Here is a 20,725-nt window from a genome sequence, read left to right as displayed (position 1 = left end):
TGACAAGTTACTTTGAACTTGGACTAAATTACATTTGTCACTGTGACATTAAAATCCAATGAATCACTAGTTTATTTTAGCCTGATAGACATCTGGACACAATATTTGGGTAGAAAATTTTAGTGCGTGACTTTGAAAACAGTGAAAGCCCCCCTAGCTGTTTGAGCAGTGATAAGAGATTGTCTACATGTGCAAAGTGCCAGCTGGGGGGAATTTATCAGCAGGACAAAGGGCTAACCAATGGAACATGCAGAAAGATGAGTGTAACATACAGGAATAATGTCATATTTTCCATCATTGCCAGCAAGCGACTATAAGGACTACGAAGAACAAATGATCAAATACAGTTTTTTTAATGTGGAACCCGTACTACACAAGTACTATAAGACCTGCATTTCTCAACCCCGAATGTCTTAGTTCAAAGTCGATTTCACAACAACTCATCTTTTTTACGTAATAATTTCGAAATCCAGCTTTTAGTTGCACAATGTTTCACGGCTTAGCAAACACTTCTTCTCTGTTTGCCTACATGCAGCCAAATTCACTTTCATAACTACACAAGCACGGAGAGGCTGCTGCTGGTAAAATGCAGAGTAAATATTGAACTTTCCTGTAGCTCGGTCGTTGTGCTTTTGATATGATGCGGCGTAAAAGGACACAAGGTTTTAAGATCAGGACGTCTACACGACTTCATCCTCATCTGAATCCTGTTATTGTCATCGTTGTAAATGTTAACATATTAAATAAAAGAATAATCAAGCAATTCAGTATTGTACTTTTAGCTCAGAGTATGAGTTACCCCCAAAAAGCACGCCTATATTTCCCATAATGCAACTCGATAGCTTCTTTCATTTGACCCTCTGTGCTTAATAAATGCCTACAATTTTCAAACTGACATCACACAGACCTTCTTTTGAACATTGGAAGTCAGGCAAAACTGAGGTGCTCCTGAGATGCTCTCTGACATCATCAGGGTTATTTTCCTCAGACTTCACAAGGCTCCCTTTAGAGCCACAGCAAACAATTCACAACTGCTTCTACAGGCTGTTTCGGACTAACCATGACAAGTGAACTGATCTTTATGTCAAATTGGTGGAGCTCCTCAGAAACCAGCTGCATTTGCATCCATTTTGTGGCTAATATGAATATACCAGAAGACAAGAATATGCAACCTTAAACTAATGACTTATAATCATAACCTGTTTGTAATTTAGACATGACTCAGCTGCATTCATTAAACAGCTGTCTTTTGGAACAGAAACATTTTTGCCTCTATCTATTTACACCAGCTTGCTCATGCTCATTGCAACTAAGAGTCTTCTTCAGCTTCAAACTCTGTTCTATATTTTAGTTATGTGCATAATTCTACCAGTTTAAATCCACTGACTTGCAGCTATATTTATTATTTCTCCCACTTTACTTAATTTGGTCTAGACTTTGTGCCCTGAGGCATGAGCTCTAAAACCTGAGTGAGAAGTTCAAATGAAAGAATGCTTGTTCCCCCCCTCATGTTTTCTTCTGCCGCCGTGCACCCCACCACCCCCCTTCGCAGGGCTAAGTGAGCACTGTGGGGGTGGGTTGAGCTGAGCCTCCAGACTGTGTGGCATTCCTGAAATGAGTGTTGGCTCGCTGTTGCCCCTGTTCCCGATCCTGCCCCTCCTCTTCCAGGCAAGACACTTTTCCCTTTCACTCTATATGCTGTTCCAACACACACACACACACACACACACACACACACACACACACACACACACACACACACACACACACACACACACACACACACACACACACACACACACACACACACACACACACACACACACACACACACACACACACACACAGACGTGTAGATATGCCCTGCCACATTTCACGTGGATAAGAATACAGTACATGTTATCAAAAATGGATAAGGAGGACTAGAAGTTACTAGAAGTTGTTTTCAAAAGCATGCTATATTAGCATATGGTCTGCTTTTTGCAATAATGCATGATATGTATCGCGTTTGAAAGTCTCTATTCCACATTAAGTTAAGTCACAAGACACGATTTCAGTTACATTCACTTTCAATTCCTCCAAAATGCTGATCGAGGCAATGAAAAGGGAGTTCATTATTCTTATCTAACAGGCAGAGTTGAAGGTCAGCCTCTTTTATTCACAAACCCATCAGGAGACGAGGCGGGGTTTAAGGCCACTGTGAGTGTTTGACTGAGTTCAACAGCACAACTGAGTGTCGGTATATTAGATTGTTCATCCATTACCCAATTGGATTGTTTATGTCAACTGGGGTCAACAGAGGTATTTCAAATAGTGGCCTTTTATACTTTCATGTAAATGTCTGTTTAACTGCTCTCTACAGACAGAACATACTGTACTGTGTGTGATAGTGATTCACACTAGCCAGTTCTAAAAAGCTTTTAAAGCACATTTGGTGGTCACTGAGTCAAGTAGGTCTTTCCAGGACAAATGTTCCTGCAAACAGGAAGGGGTGGGTTTTAAAACGAATTTCACATTTGGCAACATCTACAGTGGTCTGTTTAGAATGAATAACAGAAGAACTGGGTAGTTGGCTATATGCAATTAAAGAGAGTACTGGCATATTTAATTAAAAAATTAAACAAACAAATAGTTTCCACACAGCACTCAAGAACCAGTGATTTTACCAACATGTGAAATGTGATCTTGTGAGTTATCATTGGAGCCTTACAGGGAAATATGTTAGAAAGGAAGGTATTTAGTTGCTCTTTTTGTAACTCTTGACTATAGATTGAAAGGTTTGCACCAGTGCTACTTCCTGCTTCCCCTTTCTTGTGTGTGCCTGTATTGTTTATCCTGTACACATGCATTTACCACGTGCTTATTAGGGTATAAAACCTGTACCTTTAGTCTAATCCTTCCTTTTCTTTGGCCAATTTTTATTTAACTATGAAAAAATAACAATTATGTCACATTTTTGTTATTTGTTACTTATTGTTGATGCAGTGATGTGTCTCAAGTTGACTCTGTTGACTCTTCGAGTGAACAGTGATAATGTGCAAATGCAAAATAACTACTCCTACTTATCACTTTTATCAGCCTTTGCCCTTACTTTAAAGGCTTATTTTAGGCTAATTCAGCCTTGAGCTCACATTTAATTTACAACTCTGGTGTGCCTTTGTTCCCGTCATCTATTTGTCCATGCCTGTAGCCTTCCTCCAGGTCTTAAAAGAGTGCGGTCACCTGGTGTTTGTGGGGCACGGTGGTACTGTGGGGGCAGGGTGACCCTTGAGCACAGCCAGGCACTGTACTCCTCCCTGGGCATCTGGACCACATGCTCCGTGGCAATCTGACAGAAGAGAAGAAGAGAGACGGAGGAGGCATAGTTCAGATATAGACTAGTCTCGCATTGCCAGACCTTCCTCCACAGCGCTGCAGAGGAGGGTCTGGTTAGTCCACACAGCATTCCGGGATGCAAGAGAAAACGTGCTTTGGTTTACTGGCATTTCTTTAAACCAATCACAATCGTCATGGGCAGCGCTATGCGCCACACGGAGGTCCGGTGCTGCTGAAAAATAGCCTTGTGAAGGAACTTGTTTTGGTGGAACATAGGTTTGTTAAAAGGTTGTTTTAGTCGTGCAACAGAAAACTCAGATTGGACAGATAGTCTAGCTAGCTGTCTGGATTTACCCTGCAGAGACTTGAGGAGCAGTTAACCATAGTCCTCATGCATCGGCCGGAGTTTAAAATTCCAACACAATGAAAGCGGAAGGTAACAGACGTACGGCAAAATCTCCGGCAGAACGGTGCAAACCTGGAAGAGGACGGTCATGGATACAGACTAAATATAGACAGACACGGGCAGAAAGAAACAGAAATGTATGTTGATACCTCATTCACTGAATCTCCTACAGCTTATACTAAGAAAATGAAATAAAAAAACGAGGCCTTTATTATAGACAGATTAAAGTCACATTGACCTCAGGGCATTTCCAGGAAATTTTTTCCTGCAAACAGGAAGGGGTGGGTTTTACAACAAATTCGACATTTGGCAACATCTACAGTGGTCTGTTTAGAATGAATAACAGAATGAAAGAATGAAAGAAACAGAAATGTATGTTGATACCTCATTCACTAAGAAATAAGACACAAATATACAACTGAAATCTGACAACTGATCCACTGACGTAAGGGACACTGGAGATAAAAACACTGCTGGCAATCAAACCAAATTATACTTTGGTGCCCCAAACCTTGGTACAACTTTCCAGCCCACACTGGAGTCCTATTGCTGAGCCAGAAATGGAACCTAAAACAAGTCATCTGTGGTCTGTTTGATTCTGTTTTGAGCTTCAGAGAGGGACATTGTCACATACTGCCCTGAAAAAGCAACACAGTGAGAAAACAGCCAGTGCCAACCCTCCCCACTGACGCTCTATGTCAGTGAACCACCTTTGCTGTCCTCCGGGGACATTTATCAGTCAGCTTCCTGTCATTACACCTTGAGCTATCTGCTCTGGAGTCTGGGAAGGATCTATTACCCCTCATTTCTGACCGGTAGGGGCGTGTTCAGAGGGTCTGGAGTCTGTTAGTTTTGGGAGTGGGGCTTGTCTCTAATTGATGGTTTGGTGGGAGTGACTGAGAGTTTACTGTTGGGCTTAAAGTTTGGGGGGAAATCTGAGGAGTTTAATAAAATCCAACTCTTAAATCTCTTTTTTGTATGACGTGGACCCTGTGGAAATACATCATTAGAGAATATTTTTAATGGGAACAAACAAGAGAATTTTTAATCTGCTATCCGACTGCAATAAGAATTTGGCATCACCATTTTGTCCAATGCCTCCATTCGGATTTACACCGTTACCCAGCTCAGAACACAGGCTCACGTTTGCCCAGATTTCAGTTGTAAAGATCAATAATATTACATTTAATTGTGACAATTTTAGCTGGTTTGGAAATTTGAATTTTGAACTTGTGGAAACTACAAAAACCCTACTTTTGGCAAATTCTACACAATCTTGGAAATCAGCATTCATTACCAAATTGTTAAACTTAGTTTGCATTTAGATCATCCAGTGTAGCGTTCTAGTGTCTGTTCCCAGCATTTATTGGCAAACTAATTTGTACCAAATGACACGGTGCTACACAAGATCTGCAAACTGTTGGTTGATTTTGTGGATTTCAAACCAAAAGATTCGATTTACTGTGATATATTACTGTACTTCTTCCATATACGTTTATATGAGATTTTTGCTCAAGCGTTCAATGGTGAGTGGTCAATGTGACTTTAATCTGTCTATGATAAATACTTCATTTTTTATTTCATTTTCTTAGTATAAGCTGTAGGAGATAAATTATCATTTATCGCAGCAATTCCTTGACGATCGTTAAAATAATTCCCCGTTTCCTGTAACTTTATTTTCTTTGTGAAACATGGTGTGAGAAGGTGTTTGGTGTACCTGGATGGCCACACACAGCTCAGGCAGACAGAGCTCCCATGGCTCCAGACCCCCCAGCACCTTCAGGAGGATCTGAGGCCGAACCCTGAGGGTCTGCTGCTCTGCAAAGCCACTAAGCTTCTCCAGCACCCGGCTCACCGCTCGTACCCTGCACACCTCCTCAGGCAGGCTGCCCAGAAGAGTGGACAGCCTGGAAGTAAATGACAAAACAAACCAGCATGAGTGTCAGATCCACTGAGAACATCACATTACAACACGTTAAAAATATGGTGTTTATTAGCTGTAATGTGCAAGTTACGCAACACATATGCATACAACTTGTGCATGCAGTTCCACTGATGCAAACATAAATCTGACCTCACCCAAGCCCCAATAACCCCCCCCCCCCGACTCAACATTCCACACTAGATAATGTCTTCAACAGGTTGCATACCACATATTGTTGCTGTGCTTGTTTTTATTGTTCTTGTTTGGAGCCTCTGTCTCTTGAGACACACAGGTCACATGATGAGGAAGGCCATGGGATTTGGTCACGTGACACAGGGCTCGATACCTCTGGAGACCGCTATTTAACCTCTCCCTGGGTTGGAGAAGAAAACTGAATTGGAGAGCTCACATTATCTTACACACTAACCCTAACTGTATTTGAGTTATATTTAAATAGGGTATAAGCAGGCAGACTATTATAATAGGATACACATGGTTGTTACATGAGTAATAGCAATAGAAGGGTTTGTTAAGGATGGTTATCCCTTAGAGCCAAAGTAAAGCAATTGTATCAGGGAGTAGGGGGGATTGTGTGGGGGGAAGAAGGATTTAGTAAAGATGAAGCATCTTAGACATGCCGCATTCAATGGCAGGTAATCATCATGCTGCAACTTGAGTGATAGTTATGGAAAACAAACAGGACGGAATACATGCATTTGTTGGGAATGGATGTTTGCCACACCTGGCTTTGAGCTCCAGGATGTCGACGTAGCTCTGAGACATCTCGTTAACCCTTTGGTTAAAGGCACTTTTCAGCTCCCGTAGCATGCTGGCCTTGTTGTTGATGCTGACGGCTAACGGGGGCTTGGCAGGACAGCTGGATGTAGGAAACACAAAGACAAACAATATTTTGTGTCTGTCCATTGATTTATAATCGTGATTATGTTAAACGGTGTCTTTGTGCCAGCTTTTAAAAAAAATCTGTCACGGGCACATACCGAGGTTCATTGTATACAAAATGCAAACAATGCATAAAATGACACCTTTGTTTGCTTTTGTTTATGTATTCTACTGTAGCACATTTGGATTTAAAATGAAACAATGAGTTTGAGGGGAAACATGCTTACTCTAAGCTTCAATTTGAAGTGCATGAATTCTAATTCTTCTTATACAAAACATAGCCCCCCAATTTTCATGGGCCAATTTTTTTTTCGGAAAAATCAAAAAATCATAAACTTAAATAAAGTCATTATATTGAGTATTTGGTGACAAATACTTCGTTGTCACTGACTTTTCTAAGTCTAACCTCCAGATCTCAGCAGACACTTGATGCTCTGCAAGGTCTGTACTGCAGCAAACTTTGCTTATTTTGGGGGATTTTTGCTTTCAGTCTGGTCTGCAGCATGTTCAGTTGACTGAGCCGGTACACATTTTACTATGTGTACCCAAAACTTGCTGGTAGTGTTTTATGTATATTTAGGATTGCGGTTATGCTTCAATGCCCTAAAACTGGGAGATTACATATAAAAATGGGCTGTGACTCTTCAAAAAATGTGGATGTGAACATACTCAAACATATTCAAGAAAGAAATCTACACTTTACCCTAATAGTTATTGCTTTATGTATGTATGCTATGAACTGTATATATATATATATACATACCAACAAAATAATAGTACGTCTTGTCATCATTATACAGTGTGCTGATGTGCTGCAAGCAGCACTGACACAAGTACTCGTCATACTTAATGCTGTTACTCTTCGTCTTCCGCCACATTTTGTGTCACACTACTTGTTTCGCAGCGTTGCCAACACATGCGCACATGTAGAATGATCGGAAATGGTTTATAAGTCTTTTCTCAGAGATTCGCCAAGAATCTTTTACGAAAATTGCAAACAAATGTGCTAAGTGAATAGAAAATGTAAAAAGTAATAAAAAAAAAAGGTTGTTGCATGGTAAAAGAAAAATGGGCTATACAATCTATTTCTTAATTGCTAGTTATGGCAATCCTTACGGATTGATCCTGACGTAGTCCATATCCACGACCTTCCACTTCCGGGAATGCTCTCGTTCTGCCGGAAATTCCGCTGGATTTCTCTTTTCGGCCGGATGTCCGTTACCTTCTACTTTCTTTGTGTTGTAATTTTAAACTCTGGTCGATTTATGAGGGTAAATCGAGACAGCTAGCTAGACTATCTGTCCAATCTGAATTTTAGGTTGCACGACTAAAACAACTTTTGAATGTTCACATGTTCTTCCCGAGGCTATTTTGCAGCGGCACCTTGGCTCCGCTCTGCACTTAGCATCACCCAAGACGATTGTGATTGGTTTAAAGAAATGCCAATAAACGAGAACACGTTTTTCTCCGATCCCGGAATGCTGTGTGGACTAGCCAGACCCTCCTCCGCAGCGCTGTGGAGGAAGGTTTGGCAATTTGAGAATAATCCTGGCATGACTTAGCCTGGAAATCCAGACCCAAATCCGAAAGATTAAGGGTCTGGCAATGAGTAATGAAAATGGCCCAACTCGAGGGGCGGCACCAAGCATGCATTTGCAAGTATCACTGTACGTAATTGGATAACACTACGACCAATGAGGATGGGCCCCCCTAAAGGTTTGATCCTAGAATCGCCCCTGCTGCCGACTCATAAGTAACATTAAACTGACTTTTTAGCTAGCTAGCAAACAATGTAATTTTTTGTTTAGTTAAGGAATAGCTACAGGCTGGCTAACTGACTTTTTAGCTAGCAAACAATGCAATGTTTTGTTAAGGAATAGCTACAGGCTAAAGCTGTAATCTCAAAGATTTTCATTCAAATAGCCTAAATGTCTTTTAAGTCACTATCACCGAAGTAGGTAACATAATTGTGATTAAGCCTAGGGCCCACTGATGAAAGAATTGCAGTATTTATATATTTGCAGTATGAACACAGTCTCTGGCGTGAAACTCCAGTTTTTATTACAGTTCTTCAAAGTAGCCACCCTTTTGCTTTTTTATTAATAAGGGACAAAATTCCACTAATTAACCCTGACAAAGCACACCTGTGAAGTGAAAACCATTTCAGGTGACTACCTCATGAAGCTCATTGAGAGAACACCAAGGGTTTGCAGAGTTATCAAAAAAAGCAAAGGGTGGCTACTTTGAGGAATCTAAAATATAAGACATGTTTTCAGTTATTTCACACTTTTTTGTTAAGTACATAATTTCACTTGTGTTCATTCATAGTTTAGATGCCTTCAGTGAGAATCTACAATGTAAATAGTCATAAATAAACAAAAAAACGCATTGAATGAGAAGGTGTGTCCAAACTTTTGTTCTGTCTACACATATACACATACACATATATATACATATACATACACACATATATATATATACACATACATATATATATATACATACACATACATATATATATACACATATATACACACACACACACACATATATATATATATATATATATATATATATATATATATATATATATATATATATATATATATATATATATATATATACATATATATATATATATATACACACACGCACACACACACACAACAAATATGGTTTTGAATTATTAACATTTTGCACATTAGCCATTGAAAGTATAAATATTGATGCAGACCTTGTTGGCACAAACCCACAATTACTGAAAGCTGACTGAGAGAAAATAGTCATCTGGAACATGTAATCAGTCATTGAATGATGGTAATCCCAGGATCACATCTTTAACAGCCAAGGTAAATATTAGGTACCAATGAAATGGCACTGATAGCATTTTACAACATGCCCTTTTGTCCCCTCATTCACAACACTATTCCACTGACGTTTGACAGCAAATTCCTGACATAGCCTTTCAGATCACTGTCTTTAAAACTCTGAATAGGCTAGAGGAGGAATGTAGATGAAGAGGGCTGAATTAGAAACACAAATTAAAGGGCTGTCACTTCAGAGTAAGTGAGAAGAGTATAGGCTGAGCTGCCGCTATAGCTTTCTTTTCCCTGCTCTTGTTCTCTTTACACAGTCATTCCAGGAATATTGTCCCGGTCATGATGGCTTAGACTTTTGTACTCTTTATGATTAGCTGTTGTTTATCTAGGAAATAAAGCCTTGGCTACTGTTACAAGTGCCTAAATCAATATGGGAGCCCAGGCCTGAGGAACAACAACAGTTAGAGGTAGAATTTAAGATTTTATGGCAGTAGGCTAGTAAACAAACATACTGTTTTTTTCTTTTATCTTTCCAGCTGCTGAAATACAAGTCATAAGATGGAGGTTCTGCTAAAATGTAGATCCTTGCAAGTTGAGCTTACCTGCTGGTTTGTGAGCTTTGGCTCGTTTTCTTGACTTTCTGGTCATCGGACAGTGTGCGAAGACCTGGAGATAAAAAAACAAACAAACTTGAATTAGACTTTTTTTTCTGCTGCATCTCTCCTCATTTCTTTCATCACTGCATTTTATCATGGATCTGTAACTCCGTCTACATCTAATTTTTTAAATGTTCATGATTAGAGGGGTTTGCGCATCTAAAAACATTACTTTCCATGTCATGTGGAGTTGAAGGAAAGCAGGGTTTTTTGGGGCAGGAGTGAAGCAAAGTCAGGTTTATACACTATCAGGAATAATGTCTTTGCCCAACGAGGCTCACCTCTTATTCCATGCACTTCCTCAATCCAGAGCATTTCTCTGTTGTTCAAATCCATGCAGCTGCAATCTACTTTGTGTCACCCCTCCTCAATATATAAATCAATAAGGCATTTGTCAATGTGTAACAGTTATTGATGACCTCTCAGGTCACCCAGTACAGTGGTTCTAAACCTGGGGTTCGGGGGATGGTTGTGGAGAAATAAAATAAAAAATACAACATAGACTGGGGAATGTTGGGGGTTGGAGGTTGCAAACACCAACCTGATTATTCTTGGGGGGGGTTGCGACTTGAAAAGTTTGAGAACCACTGACCTAGTAAACCTGCTGTACTAAGGGTCAATTCATGAACATTCATAATCCTTCGCTGATGACTTCAGATGTGCTTACTTCTCACTTCCTCTGTGCTTGTTGTGAATGGCTATTATTGCATTATTATTTTCTCTTTGTCTGTCTTTCCTTTCAAATTTCCATATAAAGCACATTGAGGATTCCCCTTGTGAATGAAATGTGCTATATAAATAAAGCTTGCCGTCAGTTGTGTCTGATAGGTTTCGTGTCCTATGCTGTCTGGACCCCACTATGGGATCCAAAAGGCAAATCTGGGAGGTAACAAGATGATAAGGTTGTAATACAAAAAGATTTTCTATACTTTCTATAACTTTGACATATTTTCCTGTGAAATATTAAATACTTTCACTACTTTAGGCATTTCAAAATCCTTCAACTGAAAAACCTCTCAAGTCATGTTCAGGAATAGACATAGTTAGTTTTAATGGATCACAAGATATAACGGTTGGGAACTATGGCTCCTTGCTATGTGCTATGTAAGAGGTTGTACAAATATAGGACTAATTGTGCAAACACATTACTTACTTGTGCAAGTATAACTGCAATGCACGCATTTCCCTGCTATGCCCTGTTACACCCGCTACACTCTGCAGTACCCTGCTACGTCCTGCTACGTCCTGCTGCGTCCTGCTGCGCCCCTGCTATGCTCTGCTGTGCCCCGTTACGTCCTGTAATGCCCTGCAGTGCTCTGCTATGCCATGAACTACTATACACTACAAGTACTATTTCTGGTCATTGTTCCATTATCTTTATTGTGACTATTATTGCCACTGTTCATCACACCCCCAACCGGCAAAGCTGTCAGACACCGCCTACCAAGAGCCTGGGTCTGTCTGAGGTTTCTCCCTAAAAGGGAGTTTTTCTCACCACCCGAGGTTTCTTCCCGAGAAGGAGTTTTTCCTCGTCACTGTCGCACTGAATACATGCTCTTGGGGGAATTACTGCAATTGTTGGGTCTTTGTAAATTATAGTGTGGTCTAGACCTACTCTATCTGTAAAATGTCTTGTGATAACTCTTCTTATGATTTGATACTATAAATAAAATTGAATTGAATTAAAACAAAGTTACAAAATGAAGAGAAAAAAATGTCTCATTGTCCATGTTGTTTTGATATTTAATCTCATAGCTCCCTCTGGTGTTAACATGCTGTTACTACACCATGAAACTGAGAAAAGTTTTGTAATCTCACTGAAGCATCAGCTAGCAGTTTACACATAGATGTCACACAGTGATGACACAATAAATCTTCATGAAGCTTCCCAAGAGCATAAAGCATTCATTAAAATGTTAAATACCAGCCTAAATGATTCAACTTCTCTAAGAGCTGTGACAAAATTAATCACAGTGTGGCAAATCAAGCAGATGAGGAGCTTATTAAAATGTATAGCATGATTTCTCACGAGGAATAGCTATAAAAAACCTGCAGCTAAAACTGTAATAGCCAATAACGTTTGCAAATTGCCTGGCTTTAGATTGAATAAATAGAGTTCTTATTTTAATTATCCCAAATGAATGAGGGGGATTAACTATCTGAGCTGCTCAAAAACTACAGGGGGGGGGGGGGGGGCGGCATTGAAATGCAAAGACAAACCTCCTCATTATTCAAAGTTTCACAATTCCTTTTTTCATCAAAGAGTTTGAAAAACTACTTATTTTTTCCCAAAGAATATAACTCATCTTTCAAATTCATACCAGGCAACACATTGTAGTGTGGGCAGAGTTGCACATCTCCAGTGGCCAATTTCTGGATTTGAGACATAACTCTGGGGATTAGTCTGAACAGCAGTTAATTGCTTTAAACCAATGGCGGTGAATTATTCCTTTGATTTTTGGACTCCTTTTATGATAAGAGCCAAAACGCAGGAGGGAGGGAAAGAGGGAGGAGAGAAAAAAAGTGTGAAAAAGAGAGAGTAATAGATACGAAAAAGAAAAACAACAACAACACGACAATGACTGAGGCGGTGACAGCTAGCTGAACAGTCTTTCATCAGGAGGTAATGATATGAAACCTGTAATCTAGAGGAGGCGGGGGTGTTGGGGGAGATCAGATGACTAATTATACTCTGCTGTGAAGCCTGAAGCAGTGCACTATGGGAATCAACACAGGGCATAGGAGGGCTGAACCCCGTCACAAAGGCTCTGATCGGTGAACAGACCCAGCTCTTATTTTGGTTTTCATTTCAGACTCAGCAGGTGGTGGGTAAGTGTAAGTGTGTTCTGTGTGTGTGTGTGGTGTGGGTGTGTGTGTGTAGGTGTGTGTGTGTGTGTGTGTGTGTAGGTGTGTGTGTGTGTAGGTGTATATTCGTGAGGTTGGACAGGGAATTTTTGTGCCATCATTTTAGATTTCCCGTAAACGCTAATTTTACAGGTGAAAATTCGCTCTTGAGCTAAAACCTGGTACTATGCATCTCTCCCCTTGGGGTTAATGTTTATTTTACGCTGTCCGTGTTTCTTTAAAGCTCTCTCCATATCTATCCGCAGGAGTAAAGTGACTTTTTAAGGCTTTGTGATTATACGTTTGTGTCAAACAACAGTTTCTATGACAACAGAGTGGAGTTTTCCATTAGTATGTGTGTTCATGAAACTTCTTTCTTTCTGTGAACACATTTTGAGTCACCTATCTTCACAGTGAGGGTGTTTTTGTGAAGAGAGATTGTCTTGGCTGGTTCTTCTAGGTCCAGTTTAGGATTTATATTGGGTGTAGGGTTGACTTAAGGTTAAAGATTAACATTTTTATAAATGTTTTGTAAGTCACATTCTTTCGCCGAATAGCATTGTGAGTAAACGGTTACTATGGCCGAACAAAAAGAGCGACTAATTGACTACAGTGAAAAGTCCAAAACAAGTGAAAGTGAGTGATCCAAAAACACCCCTGCAATGACCACTGAAGGCTCTTATATACTAGACGCATTCCAAGGTGGCGCAATCCATCGTGACGTCAAAATTACGTAATATCCTGCCCGATTTATAGCGCGTGAGCAGAGGTCGCGCACAGCTTTTTTTTTTCCAGCGGGGACAAAGCGGAAACAGGAGGCCTGAACGAGTCTGCCGACAACCGGATGTCAGGACTCTCGCAGTGACTGCAAGTCTCTCATATAAACTCACTGGGTTAAGATGAGTTCTTTTATGGTGAATGAAAGGCTTGATCCGACGAAGTAGGTCATCGAATCAAATCGAAGCATTGACGGCAATGCTGCTGCCAGTTCTGCCGTTGTTTACCTTCTTCTTCTAGTCCGTAGAAAGAGCAATGTCGGTAGCATTTGCTCATTAGCGCCACCACTGTTCAGGAGAAGACTGCAACTAGTGTCGCGAGCACCAGCGCGGGTATAAATAGTCACGGCAATTCCATGACGTCACATTTGCACGCGCCAGCTGGGCTGCGTCTAGTATATAAGAGCAGTTATCGCCATAGGTGCCGCCAAAGAGATTGAAAGGAGATCTTCAAGACGGTAACTTGTAGTCTTGACATTGTATTTTTGACATGCGAAGTCCAGAAGCTTAGGATATGTTTATGTTTTGAAAATAAAAAAAAATTATTTAATGTTTGTTGCATTTCAAAGCCATGCTAGGAACAAGAAAAGGTTTCAAATTTATAGATAAAAAAAAAAACATAATCATAACATTAAATTGGAGCTTGGAGTGTTCAGAAACTTTCCACTTACAGAGTGACTAACACCACAACAGGGGTTGATCAAGCACAGAAAGACAAACATTGGTACGATCGGGTGCCTTCCGCTCAAGTCTCAGCAAAGTGACGCTGTTGGTGGGAAATGGACAGGGTCTATTCTGTGCTGTGCATTCCTACAACAATAAGGTGAGGAGTGAATGCGACACCACTCAGGGTGGTGATGGTGCAGTGGATATGACACGTGCCTTTGGTGCGGGAGATCCGGGCTCGATTCCCACTGTGATACATCAACCAATGTGTCCCTGAGCAAGACACTTAACCCCTAGTTGCACCAGAGGCGTGCGACCTCTGACATATATATAGCAATTGTAAGTCACTTTGGATAAAAGCGTCAGCTAAACGACATGTAATAAAGACCTCACCCCTGCACAAAGTGACACCTCCATTTCGTTTGGTATGGAAATGTGTCTCATATTCAGACTGTGGACATTAACATTTGTTGCCAGCATGCAAACTAAATTGTGATTCCTCTTGCCCTTGTCTTACATATCCTCCGACCATACATGTGCTTAGAGACTCATTTTTATAATGACGTTACTTTTTAAGATGGCGGTTTGATTTCATGAGTTTGCCTGTACTGTCTGTATAGATAGAACTTATGAATGAATGAATAAATGAAGAAATGTATTTCAAATATCAACATGAAATAAACTAAACAAATACACAAAAAATGTATAAATTAGTTCTCAAAATGAAATAAAAAGAATATTACATAACATATAATACAGTATCCAGCCTAGACATGCCTGAAAAGGAGTAGAAGTATAAACTTATTTAACCCTAGCCCTTCTCCAGAGATGGAAAGAGTACAGAAATATTCTGCCTGAATAAAAACTATTACTTTGATGAACTTATACTTAAGTACATGGGGGGGGATTGTTGGGTCTTTGTAAATTATAGATTGTGGTCCAGAGTTAGGTCTAGACCTACTCTATCTGTAAAGTGTCTTGAGATAACTCTAGTTATGATTTGATACTATAAATAAAATTGAAGTAAAATTACTGGTATAACCACAGAGTGCCACAGGAGGTCGTTCCTGCCTGTGGCCATCAAACGATATAACTCCTCCCTCTGAGTGTAACACGCTTAGTGTCAAAACTGGTATCACATCTCCACATTACATCTCAGTATTCTTGGACAATTATGTACAATAATTACTTGGAGCAATAATTTATCAGCTACATGTACAGAGGTGTTATTTATTCACTGCTGCTACTTATATCCACACTGTAGTGATTTATGTTCGAACTGTATTTATGTTGACACTGCACTACAATAGAATCTGTACAATCAATTTGAAACAATCTTTTTTAACCTAATCTTACTTGTAACATAATCTAACTTATTTCTACTTAATGTTTTTATTTATTTATTATTGTAGCTATGCTACTTTATTTACTTTATACACTTTTTCTTACTCTTATTTTACCTTGAATTTGAACTGCAACTAAATAATTTTTTGATAAAAGCAAAAAGTAGCTCATTTAAAAGTTACTAAGAGTAAAAGTTACTTAGTTACTTTTTAACAGTGCGGGGGAAGATATACTTTTTATATTTATACTTATTTCAAATCTTATTTATACTTATTTTATTAAATCACAGTCTTTGTGATTTGATAAGGGCACAAAGCTGCTTTCCATTTGAGTTTGTTCACAGATACAAAACACCGTTAGACATTTTTTATTTACTTTTTTCTTACTCAGTAACAGATGTGATTTAAAATGTAGCAAAGCACAATGCTTCAAACTAAACATACTTAAGTAAAAGTCAAATTATAGATTTAAAAAAGTAGATTAAAAAAAACTACTCAATTACACTAACATGAGTAATTGTAATTTGTTACTTTCCACCTCCGCCCTTCTCCACAGCTTACTTACACTCTGAGGGAGGCCGGTCTGTCTCCCTAGGTGCTCCTGGAGACTCGGTGTCCTCCTCAGCACCGGGTACCAGAGAGGACACACTGCTGCCCACAGGGATGGGGGTGAGGGTAGAGAGGGAGGCCACACTCAGGAAGGAAGACTCCCTGTGAGTGTGGAGGCGAGCAGAGGAGCTGCGATGGCGCCTGGGATGAGCTCTCCGAGGCTTTCGGAGGGGAAAAGAGAAGGAGACAAAAGGCAGTGCACATTCATAAAGGAGAGCAGGTGTTTAGTTTGTTACCTAAAAAAACAGAATGCAAGGACACAGGGACGACAAACCAATGTTTCTTGCGATCACAACAGACTTCAGACTTTCAACCCATAGAGGTCAGTACAACAAAGCTTTTCTGCCGTACACAATTACACGATTGTGCAGTAGCACTTCTTTAATTACATCTTCAACCCTAAAATAACCATCTAATTATATTCTCTTGTCATCTATTGTGGCTGCTGTAATATGTTTTCTTTATTCTTTATTTTGCGCAAAGTAGAGTATGTTGTGTGTGGACATAGGACCGGAAGCTGTGGATGAAATTACTTTGTATTGGTGTCATGTAATGCTGTGTGGGAAGGGCCATTTAGTGGCATGACACTTAAATAAAATATATCATAATCTTTAAAATGGGTTCTAATTGTAACTTAAAAGAGAAATCCACCCTTGAATAATATCGTGATGTTTTTGTATGTTGTCATATATAATTTGTTGTGCACAAGCAGGGGCGTAGCACAAAATTCTGGGCCCTGTAGAAAGGCATTTTCTATGGGCTCCTCCCCGCATCCACAGCTATTCATTCTAGCATCTTTTTGGGCCCTCCTCCCATGAAGGCCCTGGGTACTCAGTCCCATTTTTCCCCTTTTTTTTGTCGACAAAACACATTATAGCTAGCTGCACAGACAAGTGCCACTAATGACTACCATACCCCTTACTCAAAACATAACACCTCTAATGGCTGTCTGTCATTGTCATCTATTGAAGCTACTGTCAACAGAGAGTCTATAATTTCCTCTTTTCTCCATGTATAACTGTTGAATGTCAGCACAAAATGGAGTTTCTTGGTATTAGTTGTGAGGGACTCACCTAAACCTGGCGCTAACTACTGATGGTTTAGATATTTTACTGTTTTTGCACCAAGCTCCATTTTCCCCATGCTAGAAATATCTTGGTGTGATGTCTAGCCAGCTGTTAAGGAGAAAAAGTAAAACGGCCAACAAACAAACCACAGAAGCCCATAAATGGTGTAACATTCCTCTAATAATAGCAGCTTTTAAATCCATTTTCCTTAAAGCCTGAAGCAAAGTCGTCAATTTATGTTAGCTCCATGTGGAAACGCGATCCTCATAAGGGCAGAAAACACACACACACACACACACACACACACACACACACACACACACACACACACACACACACACACACACACACACACACACACACACACACACACACACACACACACACACACACACGAGGCAGCTTGGCACACACACACACGAGGCAGCTTGGCACACACCCATAGGTAGAACATCTCTCAACTGAGGACGACATATGAGCAACAGAAAGGAGCCAACACACGTCTCTCTCCACTCTCCCCCGTCTCCCCCCTCTCTCCCCTATGCCCTTCCCTCTCTCCCGCCTGTCTGTCAGAGTGTGTGTGTGTGTGACGCTCCCATCAGCCTAATTATCAGGGTGGAAGGAAGCACAACACTTCAGCAACAGCTCTCCAAATGTCCTCTACTGCCACACTGCCATCCTACAGAGTAAATATGTGTGTGTGTGTGTGTGTGTGTGTGTGTGTGTGTGTGTGTGTGTGTGTGTGTGAAGATGCTTTGTGATTATTATTGAGCCAGTCTGTGGGTTTAAGCATGCATGTTTGACTGTTTAACTCTGCCTGTGCATCAATATTTAAGATTCAGAGCGATTCAGTCTTTTCGGGTGTAATGCTCCAGCATGAGTGAGTAAATGCACCTGACTTTCCCTTTTTTCTGTGTGTGTGTGTGTGTGTGTGTGTGTGTGTGTGTGTGTGTGTGTGTGTGTGTGTGTGTGTGTGTGTGTGTGTGTGTGTGTGTGTGTGTGTGTGTGTGTCTGTGTGCACCTGTTAATGCAGTTGTCACAGTACAGGATTTCTCTCTTTCTGCAGAGCGTTGCAGGAAGAGGACTTTGAAAGATAAGTTCTGGTCAAACTCCTACCTTCTGATATCAGAGTTTGTTCAGTACTCTTTTTTTTCCATAGTTCAACAAATAATCATAAATCTAAAATAGTTAATATCTAATAAATTGGATATTATTTAAAATAAACAGAATCTGCGTTTTTAACCCGCTGGCTACGGTGCCCTGCATGGTGGTCCGTCAGGTCAGCCAACCAGAGTTGGTGGTCAGTTACCCCAGAATAAGTGACTGTGCGCTGGGTACAGAGCATCGTGAGCTGCCCGTCATTTCGGCCAAGATTACGGTTAAGTTTAGGCAAGAAGAAGTGAGCGTTAAGCGGCAACGATAGTTACGTTTAGGCACCAAAACGACTAGTTAAGTTTAGGAAAAGATCATGGTTTGTCATTAAACACTCCCAAGGAAAACGCATTTCCTGGGTGAAAATCCTGTATGTTAATGCCCACCCATCCTCCCCGACCAGCAGCAGTCAATGTGGTGCACACAGCAAAAAAAACAAAAAAAACGTGTAAATCATAGGAATTACAGTGCTACAATGCTTTTCATAGCTTTTCGAGACTATGGCTCATGAGAACAGGCTGAATAACCAGACTCGTCCTTTAATTGGAAGGGTAAGTATGCCGACGGGCGTGTCCACATACTTTCGGCTATATGATTTAAAAAAAGAAAGAAAAGAAAATTACTATAATAATATTAAAATGTAATAATCAAAATAGAAAGAGTAAATAAGAGTGGGGGGGTACCTTGGTTGAAATAAACTGCTCCCATTTGTTCTCAATGGCTCTTTCTTTTTTCAGCGTCTTTATCGTGGTCCTGCCTCGGCCAGGGTCTCTGCGAATGGAAAAGAATTGTCGCTGTTGTGATAAATGCAACACTCCAGTGACCTTCTGCAACTCCCCACTAGTTGAAACCGGCCTTTGAGGCAGAGACAGCTTCAGAGTCACTCTGGCCATTATCAAAATCATAATTCATCTTATCCTAAAAACAGTGCAGTGTTTTAGATTGATGTCCGACATCAGAGCTGCCCGCCTGGTGGAAAGCCCAGCAGTGTCGTAACCTTGTGATAATGTTTCATTTCATCCTCTCCTTGTCTTCCTGTACAGTAATACCTCGGCTGTATCATTTGGCCCATAAAGCTTAAGACTTTCTGGGAAATTGGATTTGAAGCTGAGTGAAGGCCCTGGAGGCTGGAACATGATGACGTTTGGGTACAAAAGAAATTCTCTTTGTAGCTCTTTTCCTCCCCTTCCTTCCGTTCTTTCCTTTTATTTTTCATTTTTCTATCAATTATTCAAGGCGTGGAGTGGTGTGCAATAATATTCCTTTACTACATTCTACAAGGAGCCATTGTAACTGAGCGCCGTACAGTCTTTTTTAACCTTTATGAAATAATCTATTCTCATAGGTCTCCTCTGATACTTTGACAAGAAAGATGATCATAGATCAATATCAAGGCAAGAAAAAAAAAATGTAAAGAGGGAACCTTGGAAACAACTGCTTTTGAGGAAATAAAGCACACTACAGGTTCAATGCAACAGCAATCCTGTGGGTTAAACGTACGAGTTTAAGCACCACACCGCTGCTGCACTTTCTCTCCACTTCCTCACTCTCGACGCCCTGTGGTGGGTCAATATCACGGTAGCTGAAACCTGGAGGGGGGACAAAGATGGAAGAATGCAATCTTCTCGCTAAGCCTGGGCCCCCTCCAGAGCTTTGGACTTTATATTTCATCCAGCACTGTCAGCTTCGCGCCTGCAGCTCCTGAGCACCACCACCCTTCATCACTGGCTCGCTACAGTACAGATACAACGTCTCTTCAGGTGGCTCGCTTAAAAACAGTGTGGGTTTGACAGGAGTTACTCATCGGTCAGCGTGCAGAGGTCAGCGCCATAATGAGCTGTGTTTTAGCCTCTGGACGGGGGTCTCCAGGCAATGGAATCACTCTTTAATGGTAAATGACAGTTAACGTATTGAACTTTTTCATAGTATGAAGACAAGTCCCTGACTAACGCTATGTGCTTTTGTTTCTCATTGCTCACATTAAATGCACCATTATCTTTTCAAATGTGAACACTTTCGAGAAGAATTGAGGGATTATTAATTCATGAGCAAGTCAATTATGCAAGTGACGTTTTAAAAAAAATACTTAAAGCACATTCAAACACATATTCAGGAGATTCAGATGCACCATTGTGACCTTAAGCTTCAGTACTAACAAATCATGAAACATTATGTCGATGAGCCGTTTCACAGCAGGTGCTTTGAGAAAACTTTCCACCAGAGTTGATGCAAAAAAAGTTACATTTTA

The 20,725-nt window shown here is 40.4% G+C and overlaps 1 protein-coding gene across 2 annotated transcripts in view; it reads right to left on the bottom strand.

The window, feature by feature from the left end:
* Positions 1 to 2,120: 2,120 nt before the first annotated feature.
* Positions 2,121 to 20,725, bottom strand: part of LOC114556004 (coiled-coil domain-containing protein 60) — a 38,903-nt gene continuing 20,298 nt past the window's right edge. Inside the window, exons 7-14 of one of the 2 annotated variants that reach the window (XM_028578815.1) lie at positions 19,161 to 19,248; positions 16,215 to 16,419; positions 9,967 to 10,030; positions 6,388 to 6,522; positions 5,872 to 6,018; positions 5,439 to 5,628; positions 3,223 to 3,328; positions 2,121 to 2,475 (exon numbers count right to left, since the gene is read on the bottom strand). In XM_028578815.1, the coding sequence (XP_028434616.1) occupies positions 2,447 to 2,475; positions 3,223 to 3,328; positions 5,439 to 5,628; positions 5,872 to 6,018; positions 6,388 to 6,522; positions 9,967 to 10,030; positions 16,215 to 16,419; positions 19,161 to 19,248 (964 nt within the window). In that variant the 3' untranslated portion in view covers positions 2,121 to 2,446. Of the gene's footprint in view, positions 2,476 to 2,963; positions 3,329 to 5,438; positions 5,629 to 5,871; positions 6,019 to 6,387; positions 6,523 to 9,966; positions 10,031 to 16,214; positions 16,420 to 19,160; positions 19,249 to 20,725 lie in introns of those variants that run through there. The other variant, XM_028578814.1, reaches the window with a different exon arrangement.

Source organism: Perca flavescens, chromosome 5 (assembly GCF_004354835.1).
Source record: "Perca flavescens isolate YP-PL-M2 chromosome 5, PFLA_1.0, whole genome shotgun sequence".
Classification (NCBI taxonomy): Eukaryota; Metazoa; Chordata; class Actinopteri; order Perciformes; family Percidae; genus Perca; species Perca flavescens.
Note: the sequence above shows the minus strand (reverse complement) of the source record. Positions and strands in the feature narration are given on the sequence as shown.